Genomic DNA, 21,412 nt, shown 5'->3' with positions numbered 1-21,412 from the left:
ATGGGCCGTTGGCTGCAGAAGGGAGGGAGCTGGTGCAGCAGCGTGTCCTGACACTGCGGGAGGTCCAGCTCTAGTCACTCTGCCACTCGCTATATATAAAGAAGGCAGCTCTTTCCACTTGCCAAATAGGCCAAACAGTATGTGGAGGCTGACTGTAGGTCATTCATCTACTAAAGAAATAAATTTTCCCAGGGTAGTACCGAGGTGTCTTGTCAGCTGCAGATTTTTGCTCATCATTTCTCTGACCCTTTCTGCTTTAAAATCTCTGTCCAAGTCCACCCAGAGCTCTGTTTCTGCTGGGATTCTCCTCATTTTCTACCTGAAGGTTGAGAAAGACATTGTAAACTCAGGTGTGACCGACAAATAGGCAGGTCTTCCTATTTCTGTTGTTGATTTTGTCAAGTCCAGTGGTTGGGATGCGATTAATATTTAAGCAGGGGGATATTTCACTCCTTTTCCCTTGTGAGTAAAAATTAGTTATTTTCTACACTGAGGTACTAATTTACAGTCTTTTTGGCTGGGGCATATTATTCTGCTGTTGCAGAGTGCCACATGAAATGGCTGCTTTAGCACAGAGCTCAGAAACATCGGTTTTACTTAAACATTTTTATTTTACAACGCGCATCATAGTTTATGTATGGCGACAATTGCTCCTCAACGTATGAACTTTTGGATTGCTGCGCTGAGCAAAATCTGCACGGTTTTCTTCTAAACACCTTTCTTTCTTAGCATAACTCATTACTCACAGTGTGCCACTATAATTTATAGATGGCTGTGCCTCGAGGAATGAAATGACCTCTGTCACTATCACATAAATAAGGCTTAGGAACGCCAGGATTTTCATATCAGATGGAGTAGGCTTCTTTCAGCGTTTATATAGAAATAACGGTACGTTATAGATTTATTTAAGGCTGCAATAGTTTTGCGAACATTATGCTGCCAACATTACTGTCTGAAATAACAAAATTGGAGCCCAAAGATGGGGGAGAAAAGCACACGTGATGCCTATTAAAAAATAACAGGCTGTTTAGTCAATAAAAGTTCAGAAATGTTGGCCGGTAACTCTCAATTCTTCTCTAAAGTTTGACTCCGTATTAAAATATATCAATAGATATTCTATTATGTGACTAACCTATTACCTGGAGACTTTTTGACAGATAAAAAATAGCATAGATATCAATCACCTAAAAAGTGATTAAAAACAAATCTCACTTGGCTGTACTTTTTTTATCAAGAAATGAACAGAGAGGATGCTGATTTCAGGCTATAAAAGCACTGAGACCAAATTCAGGCTATGTGCAGGTAGGTGAAGAGTAGGTTAAAAAAAGCAAGCGGTTTTCAAAACGCTGCAAATTCTGCATCCTGGGGGACAAATTCCCATCTGAATGTCACCCATGTGCCCTGGCAGTGCACAGCCATGGGAATGCTACCACTGGGCTGTGCACGGAGAGGGGAAAGAGAACGGGAAAGTGGCCCTGATTCGTTGTCTCCTCTCTAATATGGCTTTAAAGGGAACAGGCCTCCCTTTAAAGCTGCCTGAGAAAAAGACCTCCACTTGCATCTTTCCTGGGTGGGTGGAAGGTTACGAACAATCTCTGTGCAGCTGAGTGTGGTCCCCGGGGTCTGACTGTACCTTTAGTGGCATCACCTTTCCTTTGCGGTAGTGTGGTACCAACGCTTACTAAGTTGCTGCAGGTTTACACCACTGGAGGTGAAAGGAGAGTCTGCCCCTTTGTGACTCTTATTAGACACCTCGAGTGGGATGGCAGACATGGTGAAATGCTTTTTTAAATCTTTATTATGTAAAACTGAATTCCCAGTTACAGATGAGGCTTCATTGCTTGGTTTTCACCAGTGATGATTTATGGATAATTAGTCAAACAGGCCATGAAGACATTTAAAAAAATCTAGCAAGGAAGAGAACATTTTAATCTCACTAAACCCCCTAAATTAAACATGTGGGTTTCAACAGAGGACAAAGAAGGGCTTACTGAAAACTTAATATAATAAAAATGGTCTTATAAAGATTTGGTGATGCTACTATTTAACAGAACTGTATTTTCTCTGAATCCCTCAGGATTGTTAAAACTAGGTTTGAAGTGATTGCAGGTGAAATTATTTTGATCAAAATATCTCTTTGCAACACAAACTTGTCTTAAACTGGCAGAATTCTCTGCCTCATGTTATAATATAAGTGAGGGCAGCATCAGTCAGATTCTGAACTCAGGAGGCATAATTACGAGGAGAAATGAGAAAAAACTATCCAGATTGTGCTACTGTTATAAATGACTCATCCTTTCAAGAACTGGAAAAAAGCTTATTCACATTTCTTAAATATCTTAAATATCTCAGAGAAGAGCTGCAAAATGCCAAGACTATTTCCAACCTACTTTTAACACAAGGCCATTTTCCCTGTTTATTCTTGCAGTTCGTTGTAGCATCACTAATGGCTCTCCGCCTATAAAAGTTATGAACCTAATTTAACTTTAAAAGTCTTGTTTCTGTACCATGAAAGGCCATGAATTCATACACAAGTCAATTTTTTTCACATCTTGTATTGGTTTCTGTTTTGTTGTTGTTGAAATTAGATCTGTGTTGCTATGTAAGCCATCAAATATACTTCTTAAAGATTGTTTTGTAATGAACTCTATCTTTCAGTATGCTATTGAACCAAGAATTTGGAATCAGAGAGGCAGAACACCATGAAAAAGACCATAAAATAAACCTCCCTGTATTTTAAAATGTATCGTCTTTCTTTTCTGTGAAAAGATGTTATTGTGTCTCTAGTCCATGAGTATAAAAATTACTGAGTGCACATAGCTGAGTCTGCCTCTACTGCAAATTCTCGCTGCTGCAAGATACAAAAAAATACCAAGCAAGAATTGGCTCAGGCACATGTGCTACTCATACCAACTTCATGGCATTCAAGCTGTAATGTCAGTGCAAATATTCAAGTTGCCTTTAGAAAATAGTAATGGATAGCTTCCGTCAACTCACTGCAGTTCAAAGAAATGTTACAGATCCTGAATCTGGTAAATGCTATTTAATAATCCAGTTGTGAAACAGCTTCAGTATTTTTTTCTGCAGTATTTTTAAGTATAATGAGTGAGGAACAGCACTAGTAACACAACAAAGATTTAAGAAAAGGATTTGATCCCCCTGAGCATTTGACCTTTTTTGCTGAAGGCAGGGCGGCATTACCGTGTCTCCCAATCTGAGATTTATGCCGTTCATCTCGATGTAGGAAAATGACTGCAGGGTGGTGTCACGCTGAATCTGCTCTTTCTTGCCAGGGGTGGACAGGCGCGACCAGACCACCATGTATTGCAGCGGCAGCTTTGAGAAGGGGCGGCTGTAGGTGCACTTCAGGTGGACGCGACCCTGCACAAGCTCAGGAGTTATCACTGGTTGCAAAGCCAGGCTTGTCAGTTTGTCTGGAAGAAGACAACAAAAGAAGGATGTAACACAAAATGTTATTTTAATATTACCATTGTTCACTTGACAAAAAGATTTCAATATAACTAAACAAGGGGGAAACGCTACGTTTTGTATTCTTGTGAGTTGAATATTAACTATGTAAGTAAGAAAATGTATTTCCTATGAAATGCAAAAATTGTTAATTGTGTACTGACTACCCATTGTTATAATATTTGACCTGGTTTTTTGTGGTGGTTTTTTTTTTTTATTTTGCAAAAAGAGAAATGTTATTGAAATGAAGCACTCGGATTAATACAAATTAATTACTCTGGCAAAGGCCATCAGCTTTTCATTCCCCTGAAGCACAGCCTTTTGATCCAAGTTTTGCAATAAGTACAGAAGAGATATGAGAAATAATTTTGTTGCAGAGGTAAACCGACTCTCAGAGAGCACCCAGCCCGTATTACTGTGCTGTGAAGATCCTTTCCAGGCTGTTCTGGGACGTACCTAGGCTGAGTCTGCTCAATATAGTCTCCTTTTGCCCAGAATAATGCCGCTGCTCTAAAAATGCAGCCTGCTTTCTACAGGCTTCAACAAGTAATGAAGTCTGAAAGTTTTCTTCCTGTTAAACTCACCTAGAAAGTAGAAACAAAAATGTATGATACTGTAGGGTGTTCTTTTATCTCTAGGGACCCAGACTCAAATGGAACATGAAGCTGGTTCAGATACTTTGAAGGGATAAATGAAGAAACTTTTTTGGAGGAGTGTAGAAAATATTATGGAAGCCCAAGAGAATAAGGTATGAGTCTGCTACAGCAGGACAAAAACCCAATATGTTAACAGCTGTCCAGGGCAAATAACAAGAGATAAGAAAAAGAAACAAGTTACTTAAAATATGAATAAGGGCCAGTTGTTTCTATCCTTTTCTCTTTTTTTTCTAAGGGAAGCTGCCTCAAACTATGGCTCTCATCATGACTTTCTGCAGGAAATTATTCCAGAAGGACAAAGCTAGGTGATCAGCTCATGGGAGGATGTGAGCAGAATTGCAAGCACGTACGCTGCTTTTCCCAGCCGTGTCCTTTCTGCTAGGCTATGAAGCTCTAAATTCATTTTGTTTCGCAGCTCAGAAGTGCTGACCGGTGTCCTGTTCCCGAGCCTCCAGCGGATGGGGCTGGGGGATGGACCCCGGCAAGAAGCCGTGACGGTGCTAGCTGGACCTGGCGCTGGGGCTGCGTAGAGGCTCCTGTGGTGCAATGTTCACAGCCGAATTTAAGACAGTGAGTTAACAACCCCCAATAAAAACCTTCAGCTTTGGGTGTTTTCCATCCAATACATGATACTGCAAAAACATCCTAAAGACAAGAAGTTAAAGACTCGGGAGAGCTGGACCTCACTGAAATGCCTAGGAAAAAGATGAAAGCTTCAACAGCAGTGGTAAGAAAAAGGCAGAAGATCGTTGGTTTGGGGTAGATGGGAAGGGATAAACTTTTTTTTGTGAAAAATTCAGGCAGATTTACATTACTAAACAGGTATGGATCAACAGAAAGGGCAAAATTAATCACCTAAACGGTATTGGTAAATAATTCTTCAAACAAGGGTAGTGGAAATCTTATAGTTTAAATAAAGCCGAGCTTAAACTGGAAAATGAGTGTATTCAGTTAAAAAGTCATTTCTGAGAAAGAATCATCGAAATTAAAGAGCAGTTTCATTTATTTTAATGGATATTTTTTATTTCAAATAGTGAATTAATCTCACTTTCTTTGAGCCTTTTTTCCTCTGTCTTCCTCATGTGGGAATGCTAAAATATTGATAAAGATAGCAAAATAGATATCTCTCTCTTTAAAATTTATTTAAGCTTGAATTTTGCCTGATTGAAAGGTGATAACCCTAGTTCCTCAGTGTGTCATGTCTCTGTCCAAAAACGCTGAAAGGAAAGTGTAAAGGTAATTTTTTCCTTTTGAGAAAGAACTGTCTTTTCTGACTAAATATATATGCACCTGGACATGAACTCAGAAGCTTTAACTGAGTGAGCAATTGCTTTCTGCTATTCCTTTGTTTCCTAGCTACCGAACAGAGGTTAGATCTCTTGTAGTAGGCTGAAAATTATTTCTGACGAGAGTAATTATAGAAATGTCATGAAAAAGATGTTATCAGTTTGGGTTTTTTTTCCTTCCAGAGTTTCAGAATGATCTTTTTTTGGGGGGATACTGGATTATTGAAGATAAGAACAGGCCTTAGATGCAATATCCTGGATACAGTGCCTTGATAAAACCGAGATGCCTCCGCTCACTAGCTGTGCAACTTCAAGCCAAAGTGGAGCCAAAGACAGTAGGAAAGGTTAAATGTGAACTGTAACCAAGCAAAGAACACTTCAGTAATACACACCAGATTACATTTTGCACTGGTAATGATAGCTATTCCTCAGGAACACCTCAGACCGCCGCTGATTTATTTTCTACATGGTCCGCATCTTACTGGGAGTGAAGCTTGACTCGCAAGGTCACCAAGATGTGCATTGCAATACCAGGACCTTTGAACACCCAGCGAGAGAGGCATATGCAATCTTACTGATAAATACTTTACTGATCCTCACCTTCCGCGCAGTAGCCCATGCATCCTTGAGTAGGCTGCAGGAGATATACGAAGAATCCTCCGCAGTTCCTGACGGCGATGGGTATCCGAAACAAGCAGCAGTCCTTGGTGCCCCCGAAGAAGACCTGCCAGGTAGCACAGCCTGTGAGCCGCTTGCTCTCGCCGGGAACCGGCAGGGATTCAGACTTCAGCGACAGCCACACCGGAGCTTGCGTCCCGCATTTATTCATCTGAGGATGCACACAAAAGAAACTGTTTACAGCAAATGCAGTAGGGCTCTGTGGAGAATCACTAAAACCCAAGACTTTGAGTGTGGTAAACTTGGAGGGTCAGTGAAAAAGCTGTGTAAGTGGGCATGAAAATGTCTTGCTCAGTTTAAAGATGTGACTTTACACAGATAAAATTCTCAAAGAACACATAACTGGATTCCAAAGTATTTTCCTGTATTTTTGGTTGGTTTGTATGAAAAAGATGAAAGCATGTAAACAACCTAGATCCCTTCTCTGGGAAGCACACTTTGGGCAACATCCGCTGGCTATTCCCATCCAGGCTTAGAATCATAGAATTATAAAGGTTGGAAAAGACCTCTAAGATCATCAAGTCCAACCGTCAACCCGACACCACCATGCCCACTAAACCATGTCCCTAAGCGCCTCATCTACACGTCTTTCAAATACTTCCAGGGATGGTGACTCCACCACTTCCCTGGGCAGCCTGTTCCAAGGCCTGACCACCCTTTCAGTGAAGAAGTTTTTCCTAATGTCCAGTCTAAACCTCCCCTGGCGCAACTTGAGGCCATTTCCTCTCATCGCTAGTTGCTTGGGAGAAGAGTAACTTCATCTGTGGCAGAAGAAAGCAAAGGCTGACAGAGCATGAGGGGCAAGAAGATGTTAGGTCCAGCTCGAAGCAGGACACCGCTATGCTCAGAGCATCACACACCAGCACCTTCCTCCAAAACAGCTACAGCTTCAGTTGCCGTTGTCCTGACAGCTTCTGCCCTACCCCTCCAGCACGTACTGGACACTTCTTTGGGGCTTGAGCTTCTCCCTCATTCTTGAAGGGAAATACATATGCAGGATATACAGGATTTGATCAAATTCTCCAGGGTTTTTGACCTTCAGGTTTCTATCTATTAACAGCTTCCACTAAATCCTTGAATCCCCTGAACATAGGAAATCCCAAAGCAGAAGGTGTTGGTCCTAAATGGCTTAAACTACAGCATTTTGAGTCATGGCTGGGAGAGACTGCACCAGATTTACCTTTCCCAACTTACAGATGGATGTTCAGGCATCTCAGATTTGAATTGCTCTCTGTACCTGCCAGGCTCTTCCCACTGACTAAAGTGACATGATTATCCAAAGCTGTCTTTAATTTAAGCACCTCCGTGATGAGATTAAGCATAATCTGAGCCTAATAAAATATACACAGCCAATTACAATAACTTCTTATTCTGCAACGTGACCTGTCATTTGCCAATATGCAAAGCATAAAGATATTTGAGCTAAGGTTTGAAAATTATTACCAAATACTGACAATAATTTACTCTCAGATATCAGTCATATTCTGCAGAGCGTGACTGCTGCCGTTGCTTTGCATTTCTTGAGCCAACGATAGTGAACTATCTCTAATAGTCCCACTCCGGGGACACGCTTCCTCCTGGTGCTATATGCATTTGGCTATATATCACGGTGAAAAAAAAAAACCCACCATTTTTTCCCATTGGCTTGGGTTTGCCACTTCACTTTTTAAGATCAAAAGTTGTTTGTGACAACGGGGGACAGGGGAGCAGGGGCTGCACACCCAGAAAAAGAAAGGCATCTGAAGAAAATAAAGCATATGGCATGACACAGTCTGATTTCCATTTGGAGCTGGTTATTGTCAGGCTTCTAAAAACAAGGATTCCAGAGAGACACCACTAAAATTGTCCAAAGTCTTTTTTTCCCCCAGAAATGTGGCAGAGGGGCTGACCTGCCCTCCTGTTCGGGTGCCCGTGTCCCCGGCGTCCCTGCGGAAGGCACTGGAGCTCGCCCAGCGCAGAGCTCCCCGGGGAGGAACAGCGTGCCAGCAGCGTGCTAGCGAAGGAGGAGATCAGCATGAAAATGCTTTTACGTGGAATTTTAGTTGAATCCTTTCCCTTCTTTTATTTTAAAGCCACGTTGTGTGTAACTTTTTAAGGGGTTTGTTTTGTTTATTTATTTACAGCTTTAAGGGACACCAGTGTTTTCTGTGCTGGGCAAAATGCAGATGTTGGGAATTTCTTGTATCCTGGTGAACTTCTGACCTAGAGAGCGAGATCTGATGTGAAGTAACATGTTTCCAAAGCATGTTTGTGAGCATACAACATCCAGAGAGCAAACAACATCCAGAGAAGAACTGTATGCAAAGGAAGAAGGACGGGCGCAGAGAGAAGGACAGCAACTGGAGCTCAGCGGCCTCTGCTTTGTACTCATGGTACGTTCTTGCTGAGATACTTGCACCTTGAATTTCCTCTTACTCCTGGTAATCGCTGACTTCAGTGCCTCTGCACGTGTGAGTAAAGATTGTTGGAATGAATCATTATTTTTTAAATTACATTTAAAATACAGAAATACCTTGGAGGTGTTTTGAGCCCCACAAGCTGGGAAGACTTAGAGTAGGGGGACGCAGAGCAGAAGAGATGAATGAGCACTGGAGCTCAATGGGTGTGTGCAAGCTCGCAGAAAGCCTTGAAGGAAAATGCTTTGGTAAGGAGACACAGCGCAGCCCCCCTCCCGGGGCGCTCCCCTGCAGAGCTGACCCCACGGCTGGCACTGGCGCTCGTGGAGGAGGAGGAGGAGGGATGCCAGCACCGCTCATGCCGTGGGAAGCATTCCCAGTGCTGCTAACACCCACTGCAAAGGGCTGTTGCGGCCGTTTCCTGACGTTGAGTTGCGGAAAAGTGACCTTCATTACTTTGAGGCAACGCAACGTCACGTAAATACCTGTGTCTCAAGGAACATTTGCACCCACGGCTGAACAAACTGAAAAAATACTCTAACAATGTTCTGTAGAAGACCTTTTGCTGCTCAAAATAACCTATTGCATCCATTCGCTTCTGCTTTTTACTAGTGTAACTGGCCCTAATACGTCAGCGCTGCTCCGTTGGGAGTGTGGCCACTGGACTGCCCCTGGCCAGGCATGCGCGGTGCCTCAGTTTCCCTGGCTGCTGCCTGACCTTGGGCAAATCACCCACTCTTTGTGCACCTCGCTTCCTTATCTCTAAACCAGAGGCAGAGGTGGCTGAGGTGGTAATAGCACTTCCCTGGCTTGCAGCAGTGCTGAAAAGATAAATTCGTTAATGAGACACTCATCTATCTGCTGTGCTATGGGCCAGGTAGATAAATAGACAGATGTAAGTGCATTCTGGCTGTGAAAAAAGACAAAATGTGATCCGTACATAAAAGGGGGTCTGTATCCCTTGTTAACACATAGAGGAAAAAAAAAAAATGCTGAAATAAGACGATGATGATTTTCTCCCTCTTTGTATTTATCCTCGCCACAAGTCTGTGAGCCATTTCAGCGCTCGAGAAAGTACAGATTAGCACCGCTGACATCAGCTGCCAGCGTTGTTTGCCGGCTTTCTGATAACCCCCCGCTGTGATCTGCAGCACCCTGGATTTGTTCTCGCGAATCTTGCACTGAAACTGAGCAAAATAGTTTATTATGTAATGTGCACAAGTTACAAGCAATAATGCACCCTTTTGACTGACTTTGCACCCAGGAAAAGTCAGACTGTGAGAAAGCAAGTTATTGTAACAAACTATGATACAGTGTTACAGGCTGGTCAAGGAAGAATTTTGGTATAAATCAAATATTTCTGTTTTCCTGGCAGCTTTATGACATACATGCTTTTATTTTCTGCTCTGAGCTACATGCTGTCCATCTGAGTCAGGTAAGTTGCCCCATGCTAGCCAAAAAGATTTGCTGCATGAGGACTGTGAATTAGAAAACAGACCTGGGAAGGCAAGGGCAAATGTATATTCAGGTATTCAACCAGTGGTACAGATAAGAACAGAAAAAAAAAACAAAGGAAAAAAAATTAAAAAAAAAAAGTCTAGGAGAAGAGACTTCAAAAAGCCAAAATTTTCAAGTCCCAGCTGTGGCATAATTAGCATTAAATTTTGTAGCCGTCATTGGGAGAGTAACTAGAAAACTGAATACAGAGGTAGTAAAGGATTGGCATTTAAGATATAGCATTTACCTGCAATAACTACAGTCATTGCTGCTCTAAGAATAGCATAAAGCTGTGGGAATCTCACACCATAATTCAGGAGCATTTCCAAAATGAAGAAGAGGAATTATACAGCTGCCTCCGCAGAAGAGCAAACTCTGCAAGTCTCTCGCAGGCAGGAGCTCACCTGCTGGGAAGCCGGTGGTGAGGATCAGACCAGGGCTTTGCTGGGGTTCTCCAGGTGATCTACACAACGTAGACCGCTCGGCAGCGCTATTGCTGTGGCCTGCAAAATATCACTCGAAATGGAAGCTACGCAGCAGGAAGAAAAATGAGCTACAATACCAGCGACGCTGGAAAACACGTGTGTGCCCACAGTCCATCCATTTATTTCTGAGTGTGTTGGTAGATCTAATGAGAAATAGTCTCTCTCCCTACAAATCCTGTCGCCCCAATATGTCTTTAAGCAGCGTCCTTGATGGCGAGCTACAGTGGACGCCTGATTAACACTCCATATAAGAGATCACAAGCATTTGATTACTTCAGTCGACATGTTTACTTGGACTTGCAGCTGGTCAATGTAATGGCAAGTTAGTGAAGTAAACTATATTGTTGTAAACCCTAAATTTAAGTCATTCCGTGCATGTACGTTAGGTATCCAGTGACCCAGCTTGCACAAAGGGGAACTTATCGAACACAAAAGGGAGTTTTCAGGCTGTTGCCAGGCTTCTTTAGTGCTCAGCATCCTTTCATACTTTATCCAATTATAATTAAGTGGTGTTTTTAATCTTCAAAGCATTTTATAAACTTTACCTAATTAATCTTCGCAACACCTTTATGTGGCAGGTAAGCATTCATTAAGTACTTTTGATTCATAATTAGGCACCAGCTAATTGTTTATATAATTCAGTTCAGAAAACCTAAATGAAAAAAAAGAAATGTTCCCCCTTTGGTAAAACAATGGGACAAACCATTATTTTTTAATCCAATCAGGTCTCCTTCCACGTAGTTGGGGTTGGAGAATCAACTAGTTTGATTGATTGAGCACTTTAAAGTTCTTTATAATTGCACAAAGAAATCAAGCTTGATTGTTCTTGTCACTTGGGTATTGCACTAAAACGATGCTGTTAAAAATAAGTAGCACCATATGTGAGAAATGCATTGTTTTAGTTAGATGGAGATGGAAGGCTTTTTGGTATACTGTTGGTTGGCAGTTAAAGCATTGTGATTTTGGATCTGTTATCCACTCAAAACTTTACTTTGTTTTAGTTCCTTAATTTCTTTGTAGTAAGTTAAAGTAAATAAGATTTTTTATTTCAGTCTGGGGCTGAACTCCACAGAAACTAGTTTACGTCAGGAATATCTGTAGTAGCAATTCAACCGGTGCCTGTCTTGTGTTTCTTTTAAGTACATGCTTCTGAACAATAGAGGCTGTAATTGTAATTTCTACAGAAGGCTTTTTGTATGTCTGAAAAACAAACAAGAAAAACAAACCCTCTTCATACTTACCATTATGATTTGGAGTATTCACGTATGCATGCAAAAAAGAGAATTACAGATGAAATAATACCTTGACAGTGTCACTTGCTTTTAAGTTCATAAAACAATTGCAAATCAAAGTAGGATTGGATTCAGAGCAAAATAAAAATTGAAACAAAATAAAAAATTAATAGTATGCAGTTGAGCTATCGTATTTTGATTGTGAGTATAAAATGTTCTACAACAGGTTAAGGAGAGGAGGAAATTAAACTGAGTATGGGAAAAAGTAAATCTTCTTCTCTCAGGGGCTACAGTATTAAGCATCATAGGCAGGTTAGATTTGACACGCTTTAACATAACCTTGTTTTATACACCAAAGATTAGAATTTAAGCCTATGTTTGAGTCTAGTATATGTATATAAAAGTAAATTTATATTGTTAAAAATGCAACTGTTAAGAAAACACCAGCCCTGACTGCATAACATGTCCTTCTTATGCCACATTTACAGTTCTACATGAATTTAGAGCATGTACAAATTTGGAGATGGTTTTGTTCATATAGAGAATGACATTTCTGAAGAAGGATATTGGAAGTAATCTTGATATACCATCATAGGCAGGTATTATTACTGGGCGTTTCCAAAACAGCGTGTCATATCCGTAACTAACCTGTAGAAATCCTTGCTGCAGGATTCTGGATGCTAAAAAATGACAGTGACTGGACTGGCTCATGGGAGAGAAATCCCTTTAAGTCTCATACAACCCATGCCTGACTCCAGGGGTTGCTGGAGATTGGTAACATGCAAAGCTGAAACTATTGTCCTGCTCCTGCCCTTCCCTCCAGACAACGACATTCAGCTGCTGGTGAGGATGAGCACCTGGGGCAGGTGGACCTCCGCTGTGATGCAAGAGGTCATTTGGAGGCTCTGGTGTGGGCTGGCTCCTGCCATGCATGCAGCAGGATTGCAGAAAATAAATTGAACCCAGGTGAGGGGCTGCCTTAAGACTGGGAGGAAACCAAGAGCGCAGCAGTGACTGGTGTGAGAAGTTGAACTTGAGCTGATGGGATGCAATGCTGTGCACTTCTATACCTCTGTGTGTGTGTGCACGCACCTAGCGTGTGCCTATCATTCCAGGTAGCATGCATATTTTTGTATGTATCCATATATAAATGTTGAACCATACATCTGGGCTATCTCTATTGATGGGTGTTGTGGGAGGACTGCTAGCTGATGAGGTACTCTGAGATTTCAGAAGATCTGGAGACCAGTGAGACCAGTGGGTGCGCAGTGATTTTTGCGGTCAGTGTGGTAACATCTGTATTAATTTCTCTGCTCAAAGAACATGGTACCATGAATCCTCTGTTTCAGAGGGCAAGTGTTTGACAGTGACAGTTGCTTTAGTGGTCATTCTGGTTTTAATCCCTTTCTTTTCAGCTTATCGTTTGCTGTTTGCAATTGACTACTCAAAGCTGGAAATGTTAGCACTGTTTTGAGAAGTAATGAATCCAACTCGTGTACGGTATCATGAGTATTATTGCTGGCTCCAGAACCAATTACTGTTTGCATAATCAAATTCTTAATTGTTGTTTTTCCTTAAGGTTGCAGAGTATAATCTATGCTTTTTTACCTCCATGTAAACAAGGGGAAGGAACGAAGGAAGAAGTACATTTCCAGTCATGTTTCTGGCTTCACTGTGAGCCAGTGTTGCAAGGGCTGCCTGTTGTTAGCATGGCACGGCATTTGGATTTGCATTATGGTTTGCAGCATACACTGCTTTTCTGTAATCCACATATTGATCTTTTATCTGACTGTAGAGCAGATCTTCGATAACATTAGCAGGTTGTTTTCTCTCTCATTTCTTTTTAGTATTCATTCCTTTGCTGGAGTTTGTCCATATGTACATCTATACAGAAGTATGTGTATACCTATATTATTTTAATTCAGAAGCCTGAATTAAAAGAATAGTTATTTCTGTAACCGATATATCTTTTTCCTATATTGACTGTTAAATACTCTTCTGTATTTTTAATAGACTTTCCATTGAACTTTAATTTTTATGTCACTTTTGTTCTTCCTCTGAAGGCCATTTTACTACTAGGTCTGGCTGTGTTTGTGCATTGTTTCTTGCTCTTAGTACAGTGCCTTAATCTTAGCAAAAGCTTCCCTATGCTTCCTTCCTTTAGTGTTTTTGCCTTTCACAGCGAATTTGGCAGTTCTTGAAGAGCAAACTGTTGTTTGTGATCTGTATGCAACAGCCTCAATACCTGGGGATACAAAATTTGCAAGTTTGTGTGGCTTTTCTGTTAGGATTTGTCGTTGGATGGGGAAGTGGCTGTGGGCAAGAGTGCATGCCCAGGACCTGGTAATTGCTGTGCCTCCTTAGGGAGAGACGAGGAAGAAATAGAGAGAGGAAGGTCAGGATCGTTCATTTTCCCCCCCAGAGAAATACAGCAGGCAAAGCCTAAATTGGAAAGCTATTTCAATCAAAAATATTTTGCCACTGGAGGAATAAGTTTATGGACAGTAGTTGGATTCAAGGGATGGAGAAATTAAGGAATACAATTCATATTTTCACTCTTTTTTGACAAAAAAGCTTTTGGGTTTTTGTTCTGCCTTTTTTCCCTTTGTTTTTCACTTGTTTTTTTAAATTAGCGGACGAGAAGCGGCTTCTTAAGAATTGCTTGTTTTTCATTACAAAAGTTGCTGTGCCTCTTAGCTGTGGCATGGTTGTAGACTGTGGCCCTCATAACTTCTGTTTGTGACTTGGTTCTGCTCTCTGTTGAATATACTACTTTCTACGGTTATGAAACTATATGGAGGTGGGGACACATTTTTATTATGGAGCTTTTTTTGTGGCAAGATTCAGAATACAAGTTTTGAGAATGTGTCTGAAAGAGTCAGCCTACCCCTGCCCAGGCACGTCAGCCAGATCTCAGGAGCTCACCTCCTTCGTGCCCACCCACCACGTGCCATTTGTCCTGCCGCAGTTCTCTCCCAAGCTGGGCAGGACCCCAAAATCTCCATTATGGTTTAAATCCCTTTTGAGCTCAATTGGGAGACGAGAATCCTTACCTACTATTACTCTGAATTAAGAAGTTAATCTTATCCATTGATAAGCAGCTAACTGTATCCGGCCAGTATCATAGGGTATCACCAGGCATATATTTTACAAGGTGCTGGAGTAATGTACTTTTTAACTCTCCAGCTGTATTGTCGGGCTTTATTTGGTCTCTTTTCTCTTCTACCTGTTCAGGATTTTGTCTTTGACTTTTTTAATTAAAATCAGCTCACTCCAGCCAGGCTGAAATGTCCAATAATAACTGCTTATTAAAGAATGGAAGCTGTGCAGTTATTAATTTAAATTATTTTGTTCCAGAGGTTTTGCTCAAATTAAATGGAAAACCAAATTAAACAATGATTTAATTAAGTGGAAGAGATGGAACTTAGAGGCAGATTTAGAACGTGAAGATCTAAAAGAAGCGTGTTCTTCCAGTTGTGACATCTAACAGATGTAATCCTTCATCAGCATGGCAAAGCAGAGATTTACTGTCATTCAGAGGATAATGAAGAAACCAATGGCAAGCATGATGTTACAAGATAAGAAACTAAACTAATGAATATAGCTCTACAAACCTGAATAAAAAAACTCCAGAGGAGAGATTAAAAGAAACAAAGCATGTATTGTTGGAAAGAAATCTCATACAGTCGAGCATTACTAAATACTTGAAATTGCTGAAATACAATGACAAATTAATTAATTTAATAGAATACATATGTGCTTATAGAGCAACCTGTAAAAATAAAGTACATAATGCATTGGGATATTCAAGGATGACCTGCCATGAAATGAATATTTCAATAATAATCATGCCAATTTGTTCACGTTAATTAGATTTATGGTTTGTGTATGCAGAGAGTTAGAAATCCCACAGAAGTAACAATTATCTCTCAACATTTCATTTAATGTTAGATTAAGAAGATATACTTCTACTGTGACAAGTTCACAGGCCCATTTTGAATGGATATGAGACGTTGTTTGCTAATTTCGAGAAGGTTCTCCAGCTAGGGTAGCATTGCCTAATATTAAACTTCCTGGCACTCTAGATTGAATATTTCATCTTTAAAGTCATTTATGGTAATTAGTTTATTATTTTCTGAATAATTTTGTTTAACAATGCGTTTGAAATTATTCTAACCTCCTGCAGCTGGTCTATTTGCGATCGCAATGACTTTAGTTAGGGTCTCAAGTTGCTCTGGCAGCAATGATTGCAAGTTAAAAGTTATTGTCATACATATTAAACACACATAAAAACAGATAATTTTTGTTTTTTCTTTTTTTAGAGTAGTCTTATGCAGTGGAGCTTTTTTGCTCCAGAAAGCAGTTAGCATACTTATGAAACTAAATAATACAAGAAATGGTAATAGCGGAAAAAGACTCAAATTTAGCTTTTTCCTTCTGTATCACTAAAGAACCTCTTTTCATATTCATTTTTCTGATTTTTCCCTTCTGATTTCATAATAAGGATATATTCCTAATTCACAATAAATTATTGAGTCAGGTTCCAGAATCCATTCTTAAAGCAATAGAATTGCTTGAAAAAAGCATAACTTACAGTGACATATGTGGATTACTAAGGATCTCTCTTTAGAGCTGGAAACACCTTGTTTTATGTTTGAATAATGCCCAGTCCATAGGGACTCTTAACTACTGCCCTTGGATATGACAATACTATCGTTATTATGGGAAAAGTGGTTTTCCCATTACCACTCACCTATCCCCCATTGCAGCCTGCTGGCTTTGAGAGTATAGAGGTGGCTGGAAAGGAAAATCACATCAAAGGATTTATTCAAGTTCACCAGGGTTAGTGCTTAAGTTTTACTGACTTCGACACATCTCGTTGGCATTTCTGCGGGCCTGCTGTCGATCATGAAACGGTACCATGCTGGTGGCAAGGAGTGGTCACAAACCAGGTCCTGAATCGCCGTTCGCTGCAGCTCCAGCGAGTCAAACCTGGTGCTGCGGTAGGGATTGCGGAGGATGCGGTGTCCCTCGGGGGAGCACTCGGGAGCTGGAAGGGGTGAAAAAGGACGCTGATTAAATAAGTTAATTCAAGCTAACTCGCATGGATACTATTAATTACCGCTTAAAGATGGATGCGTCCTCCTATGTTCAGATTCAGTCTAGGATTGGGCTCATTTTCAAGGCAAACACTGAAATTAAATATATAAAAGTATATAAAATTGGAAGCTTGCTAACATAAAGATTTTAGTTATCTATATTTTCATCATACCTGAATCAGAACCAGAAACCTTAACCCTTTGAATGTGATCTCAGCCTAGTTTTAGGGATTAACGTCTGAATCCCTCCTCCTCAGAAATTAAATAATGTTTTGCGGTTCCAAAGTCTTGTGATTTTTTGAAAATATGTTTTTTTAATTTAGTTTATTATATGCATGAGCATTTTAATCACGACATAAATTGATGCTCAAGTATAAAGTGCACTTCACATACTTTCAAATACATATTTAGAATAATGAAAAAAAGAAATGCTAAAAAGAGAAAAAGAAAGGGTGAAAAACCAACAGTACCGTGGGTTTTTAGAAATAAGCTCGAGTTAGGCTTGCAAATATTCAAGCCACAGGTCAGGCTCGCCTAAGGCATGTATCCATAAAGCCAAATGCGGCAGAGCTACTGTGCATGCATCGCGAAATTTGAATCGAAACTGCTGCCCCTCAATGTCTGTTTGTTTACGTGCCTGCCCTGTTTATTTTCATACATCTCTTGATTTTTTTTTTTACAGAATATTCAGTAGTTTCTTATCACCTAATAGAAAGAAGCCTTGCAGTGATTCTTTTAGAAGTTGTTTGTTTTCAAAAAGCTGATCATGTAGAAAAAAGGGCCTTTTCTTGGTTACGTTAACCGTTTCTCTATGAGGCAAAGTCCATCTTTGCTGTGTTAGCACCGCAGAGCTGGTCACAGGAGGAGACTGAGGTGGAATTGCTCTGCTTTATGCATCAGCAACAGAAGGCTCAGCTAATTTCTTGCTGCAGTAATCCTTAATTGCTAATGATGATGTAAGAGGCAGAGAGCACATCGCAGGAGTTGCACAACCTAGTTTCGGAAGCGAGCCTGGCAGTTAGCAAAATCACCTCTTTGCACTGTAAATAGAGCGTATTTATGTGACACTGTTGACAGAGAATAAGACCCCTCCCCCTAATATCATCTTTCAAATGTCACTTTTCAGATTATAACTCTGCTTTAATATTATGCTAGTGGCATTCTGAAACAGATTTATCATTTTTATTTTATTGACAAGATACTCAGAAGGTCAAAGTCAATCCATTTATGGTACTATTTTTAAAGATTATTTTTATTGTGCCAAAGGCAAGGCAATGGTATATAAGACAAATGGGGACAAAATGTAGCGTAACAGAGCCTTTATTGCAATCTTCAGGGAACTAAACTGTCAAAGCGATAGTGCAATTCCAATGCAAAATTCAGCTGAGTTAATACAATTGCCTTTTTAAATAAAAAAGGTGTGCCCTAAGCTTTTCTTTTCTCCAGGTAAGAGCCATTTTAGAGAGAGAACACTGGGAAATACTTCACCTCTAATTAAATCTGGGATCTGATTCCATCCCTCGGATGTCGTTTCTGGGGATTTGGGCCCGGTGGTGGGGACCACATGCAGACCGTCCTTTGCCAATTCCCAGCCCAAGGGAATAAGTGACATTTCAGCAGACCAACTATTTTCAGCAAATGAAAAGTTTACCCTACATTTAAAAACCGTTAAAAAATGCAGACCCTCGCTGACCCCTTCAATATCGCTCAGTGCTTCGGGAGTGTTAATGGGAACAGGACTGTGGGTCGTGGTGCCTTTTACTTGCCCTAAGTACCTCCTTTCTGAACAACAGACAAAAGAGTCTAGAAGTAAATGGCTCTTTGCACAGCATTGCCACCAGAATCCTGCCAGAGCATTGTAATATAACTAATAGCATTCTGTTTCTCAATAATAATAATATCAAATACTCCCTTTAAATGTAATTAATAACCTTCTGCTCAATATGTATTAGTTATAATTCAAATTCACACAATATGTTGTGGTCTTACCAATGATTAACTACTCTGTCTAAACAATGCAAATATATTAGATGCTGAGACACAGCTAATTATTTTTCATCCTTCGCATAGTTTTGTTTGCAGTAGTTTAGAAAATGCGGTTTCGCATATTAATGTTAGAGGAGCTGAATGCTGTGGATGGGACTTGCAAAGGATAGGGAGGGACTTGGAGGAGCACACGGGGGAGGTACGCAAGGTCAGTGAAGAGAGGGGTGTTCACCCATTAAATTTAACTGTATTTGGGACAAATGCCATATGTTCACTCCCTAAAGAGCATATACGTGAAGCCCTGGCTCAAGCAGCCACCACCTCTAAAGGTGTATTTTATTCTGTATTAAATGTCAGAGTATGTTTATGTACCTGTGACTGGGTTTAGTTATGCTAGCAGGCTGTCGTTGAGGAGGCGGCAAGGCAAATTGATCTGCTGTCAGCTCCCCTGGAGCCAGACTGACGGATTTTGTTCTCGCCCTGATGCAGATCAGACCGAACCACACTGGAATCAACGGCAGTGCACCGGCACGGAGCAGGAGGGAGCGTGAGTAAAAGCTCGCCCAGCAAGCCATGAACAAAACAATCCCTCAATTATTGAGTTTCCCTTGTAAAATGGTGCTTATTACAACCTTATGACAGAATCATTGTAAACTTTAACATGTAAATTGCAGGCCATGGTACAAGTTAATTACTACTGCTTTTCCCACAGAAATAAATAAATTAAGGCATCACTGTAATCAGACTACATTATGAAAATATTATTTAAAAAAAAACCCAGGAAGATACAGTTGAGCTCTGTTGGTTGTTCACCTGAGGGGTGCCTGCCTGTACCTTATGGTGACTGCAGCTACACTCTAATCAGACGAAGCCTTCCTCTTCATTTTTAATTCATGACAAAGTCAGACACAGATGTCAAGTTTGTATACAGTGATGAAGTGCTCAGTATCACAATTGTCCCCCCTGTTGTGGGGAACAATAAAAGTCCACATCCGTGTCTTGTACGCAGTTGCTGTTACTCTCTGGTGTGCAGGCTAGATTACCTTTAAAAGGAAATATTTATTTCTTTACATAGGAGAAACCTATACATTTGATTTAATTGCTGAGCTCTATTCCTATAATTGCATTAAAAGGGCTTATGAAAAAAATGCTGGCTTTTCAGGGAGCTGAGTGCTCATTGTCGTTATGACCATTCAGATTTCCTTCAGGAAGAAATTAAACCATGTATTGAGATTTTGTTGCTCTTGGTCCAGAGTGTGGTTAGAATTAAATGTTGCGCAGTAGCTGGTGCTTTAGTCTCCTGCAAAGAGCTTCTTGAACCACCATCACCCTTGATATAGGCAAGGAGCTGTTGCTAAGACATAAGGATTTGTTCACCTCATTAGACTGAAAGCATTTTTTTTTAATAAACCCAACAATTTTATGGCAGCAACTTGCTGCAAAGAGACACCGAGTAGCTCCTTTTTGACACAAAAAGCAAACAAATAACAATACCTGTTGCAGATGCTCAGTGAAAATGGCATTTGAATAACTGCTGGCGTGGTAAAGCACATCCTGTGGGGAAAATCTGTCTCTGTTGAAGCCATAAGGAAAGTTGCCATTAATGTCTGGAGGTCGAGATTCACCCAACGTTGGTGTGCGGGAAGTTATGTGCAAATGAAATGAAAGGCAGCCTGTGGGCTAGCTGGGAAGAGGAGAGCCTCCTGCAGAAGGCAGAAGCATCCAGAAATATCCGATGGAAAATGAGCAGAAAGTGAATATCTGAACCGGTGTTTCACGCTGAAATACAGTTGTGGACCTGGGGTTTGGCTCTCAGCTAAAGGAAATGTCGATGTGACCACGGCTGGAGGAAGACGTGCATGTCAGTAGATCCTGGGGGCAGCAGCCCAGGAGCCCATTCTTGGTGGGTTGTGCAATATTGTACTGGGGAGGACAGAAGCTCCACAGGGACCAGCCAAACAAGAGCCTGGAAAGGTGTTTGTTGGGCATTACTCTGGGATGCCTGCAGCACAGGCCCACGCATTTAACGCCTTAAACATCCACTGGTGGGAACTTATTTCAAGCAGGTTAGTAACTGGGTGGTCTGCAAGCAGCCGAGCCAGCCGTGCACTTCTTGGGCAGTGGATTCAGTGGGAAAGATGCTGCTCTGGGGACCGCCAGGCACCCAGAAAAGGTCTGTCCATCCTGGCTGATGCTCATGGCCATGGGAGGAAGCATCAGACACTTTGGGGAGGGGCACCAGGAAAACTGGAGTGGCAGGCTGAAAACTTGAAAGGAAATAATTTGCTAAACATTTGCTTTTCTTTCTAAAGGCAGGTGGGCACGGGTGTGACAGAGCTCTATCTGTCGCTCTTGCTCCCAGTAAATATCAGTGGCTTATGTGAGGGAAGTTTTAAGAAGCTGTGAGATTTTGTTTGTTTGCTTTGAATAGCGGCTGCAAATCAAATAATATCAATAGGTGATGGCAGCTAGAAAACCCTGAAAGAAATATAGTCCACAAGCCTGAGGTGCATGTTTGTTTTGGGCAAAGCGGTGCCTGCCATGCAATATAGTTAAAGGGCATTCTAAAGCTCTGGGAAATAGTTGGCGGATTGCAAAATAATTTTTGTGTGGAGGGTGAATGAAAATC

General features: G+C 40.9%; 1 protein-coding gene across 1 annotated transcript in view; it reads right to left on the bottom strand.

The window, feature by feature from the left end:
- LOC104077830 (von Willebrand factor D and EGF domain-containing protein-like) overlaps window positions 1-16,748 on the bottom strand; it is a gene marked incomplete at both ends in the record, with an annotated part of 72,129 nt that extends 55,381 nt beyond the window's left edge. The window contains 3 exons of the mRNA XM_009579212.1: window positions 3,202-3,434; window positions 6,011-6,239; window positions 16,564-16,748. Of these exons, the coding sequence (XP_009577507.1) occupies window positions 3,202-3,434; window positions 6,011-6,239; window positions 16,564-16,748 (647 nt within the window). The remainder of the gene's footprint in view (window positions 1-3,201; window positions 3,435-6,010; window positions 6,240-16,563) is intronic.
- Window positions 16,749-21,412: the final 4,664 nt, after the last annotated feature.

Source organism: Fulmarus glacialis, unplaced genomic scaffold (assembly GCF_000690835.1).
Source record: "Fulmarus glacialis isolate BGI_N327 unplaced genomic scaffold, ASM69083v1 scaffold7826, whole genome shotgun sequence".
Taxonomy (NCBI): Eukaryota; Metazoa; Chordata; class Aves; order Procellariiformes; family Procellariidae; genus Fulmarus; species Fulmarus glacialis.
This window is presented reverse-complemented; position numbering and strand designations above follow the sequence as displayed.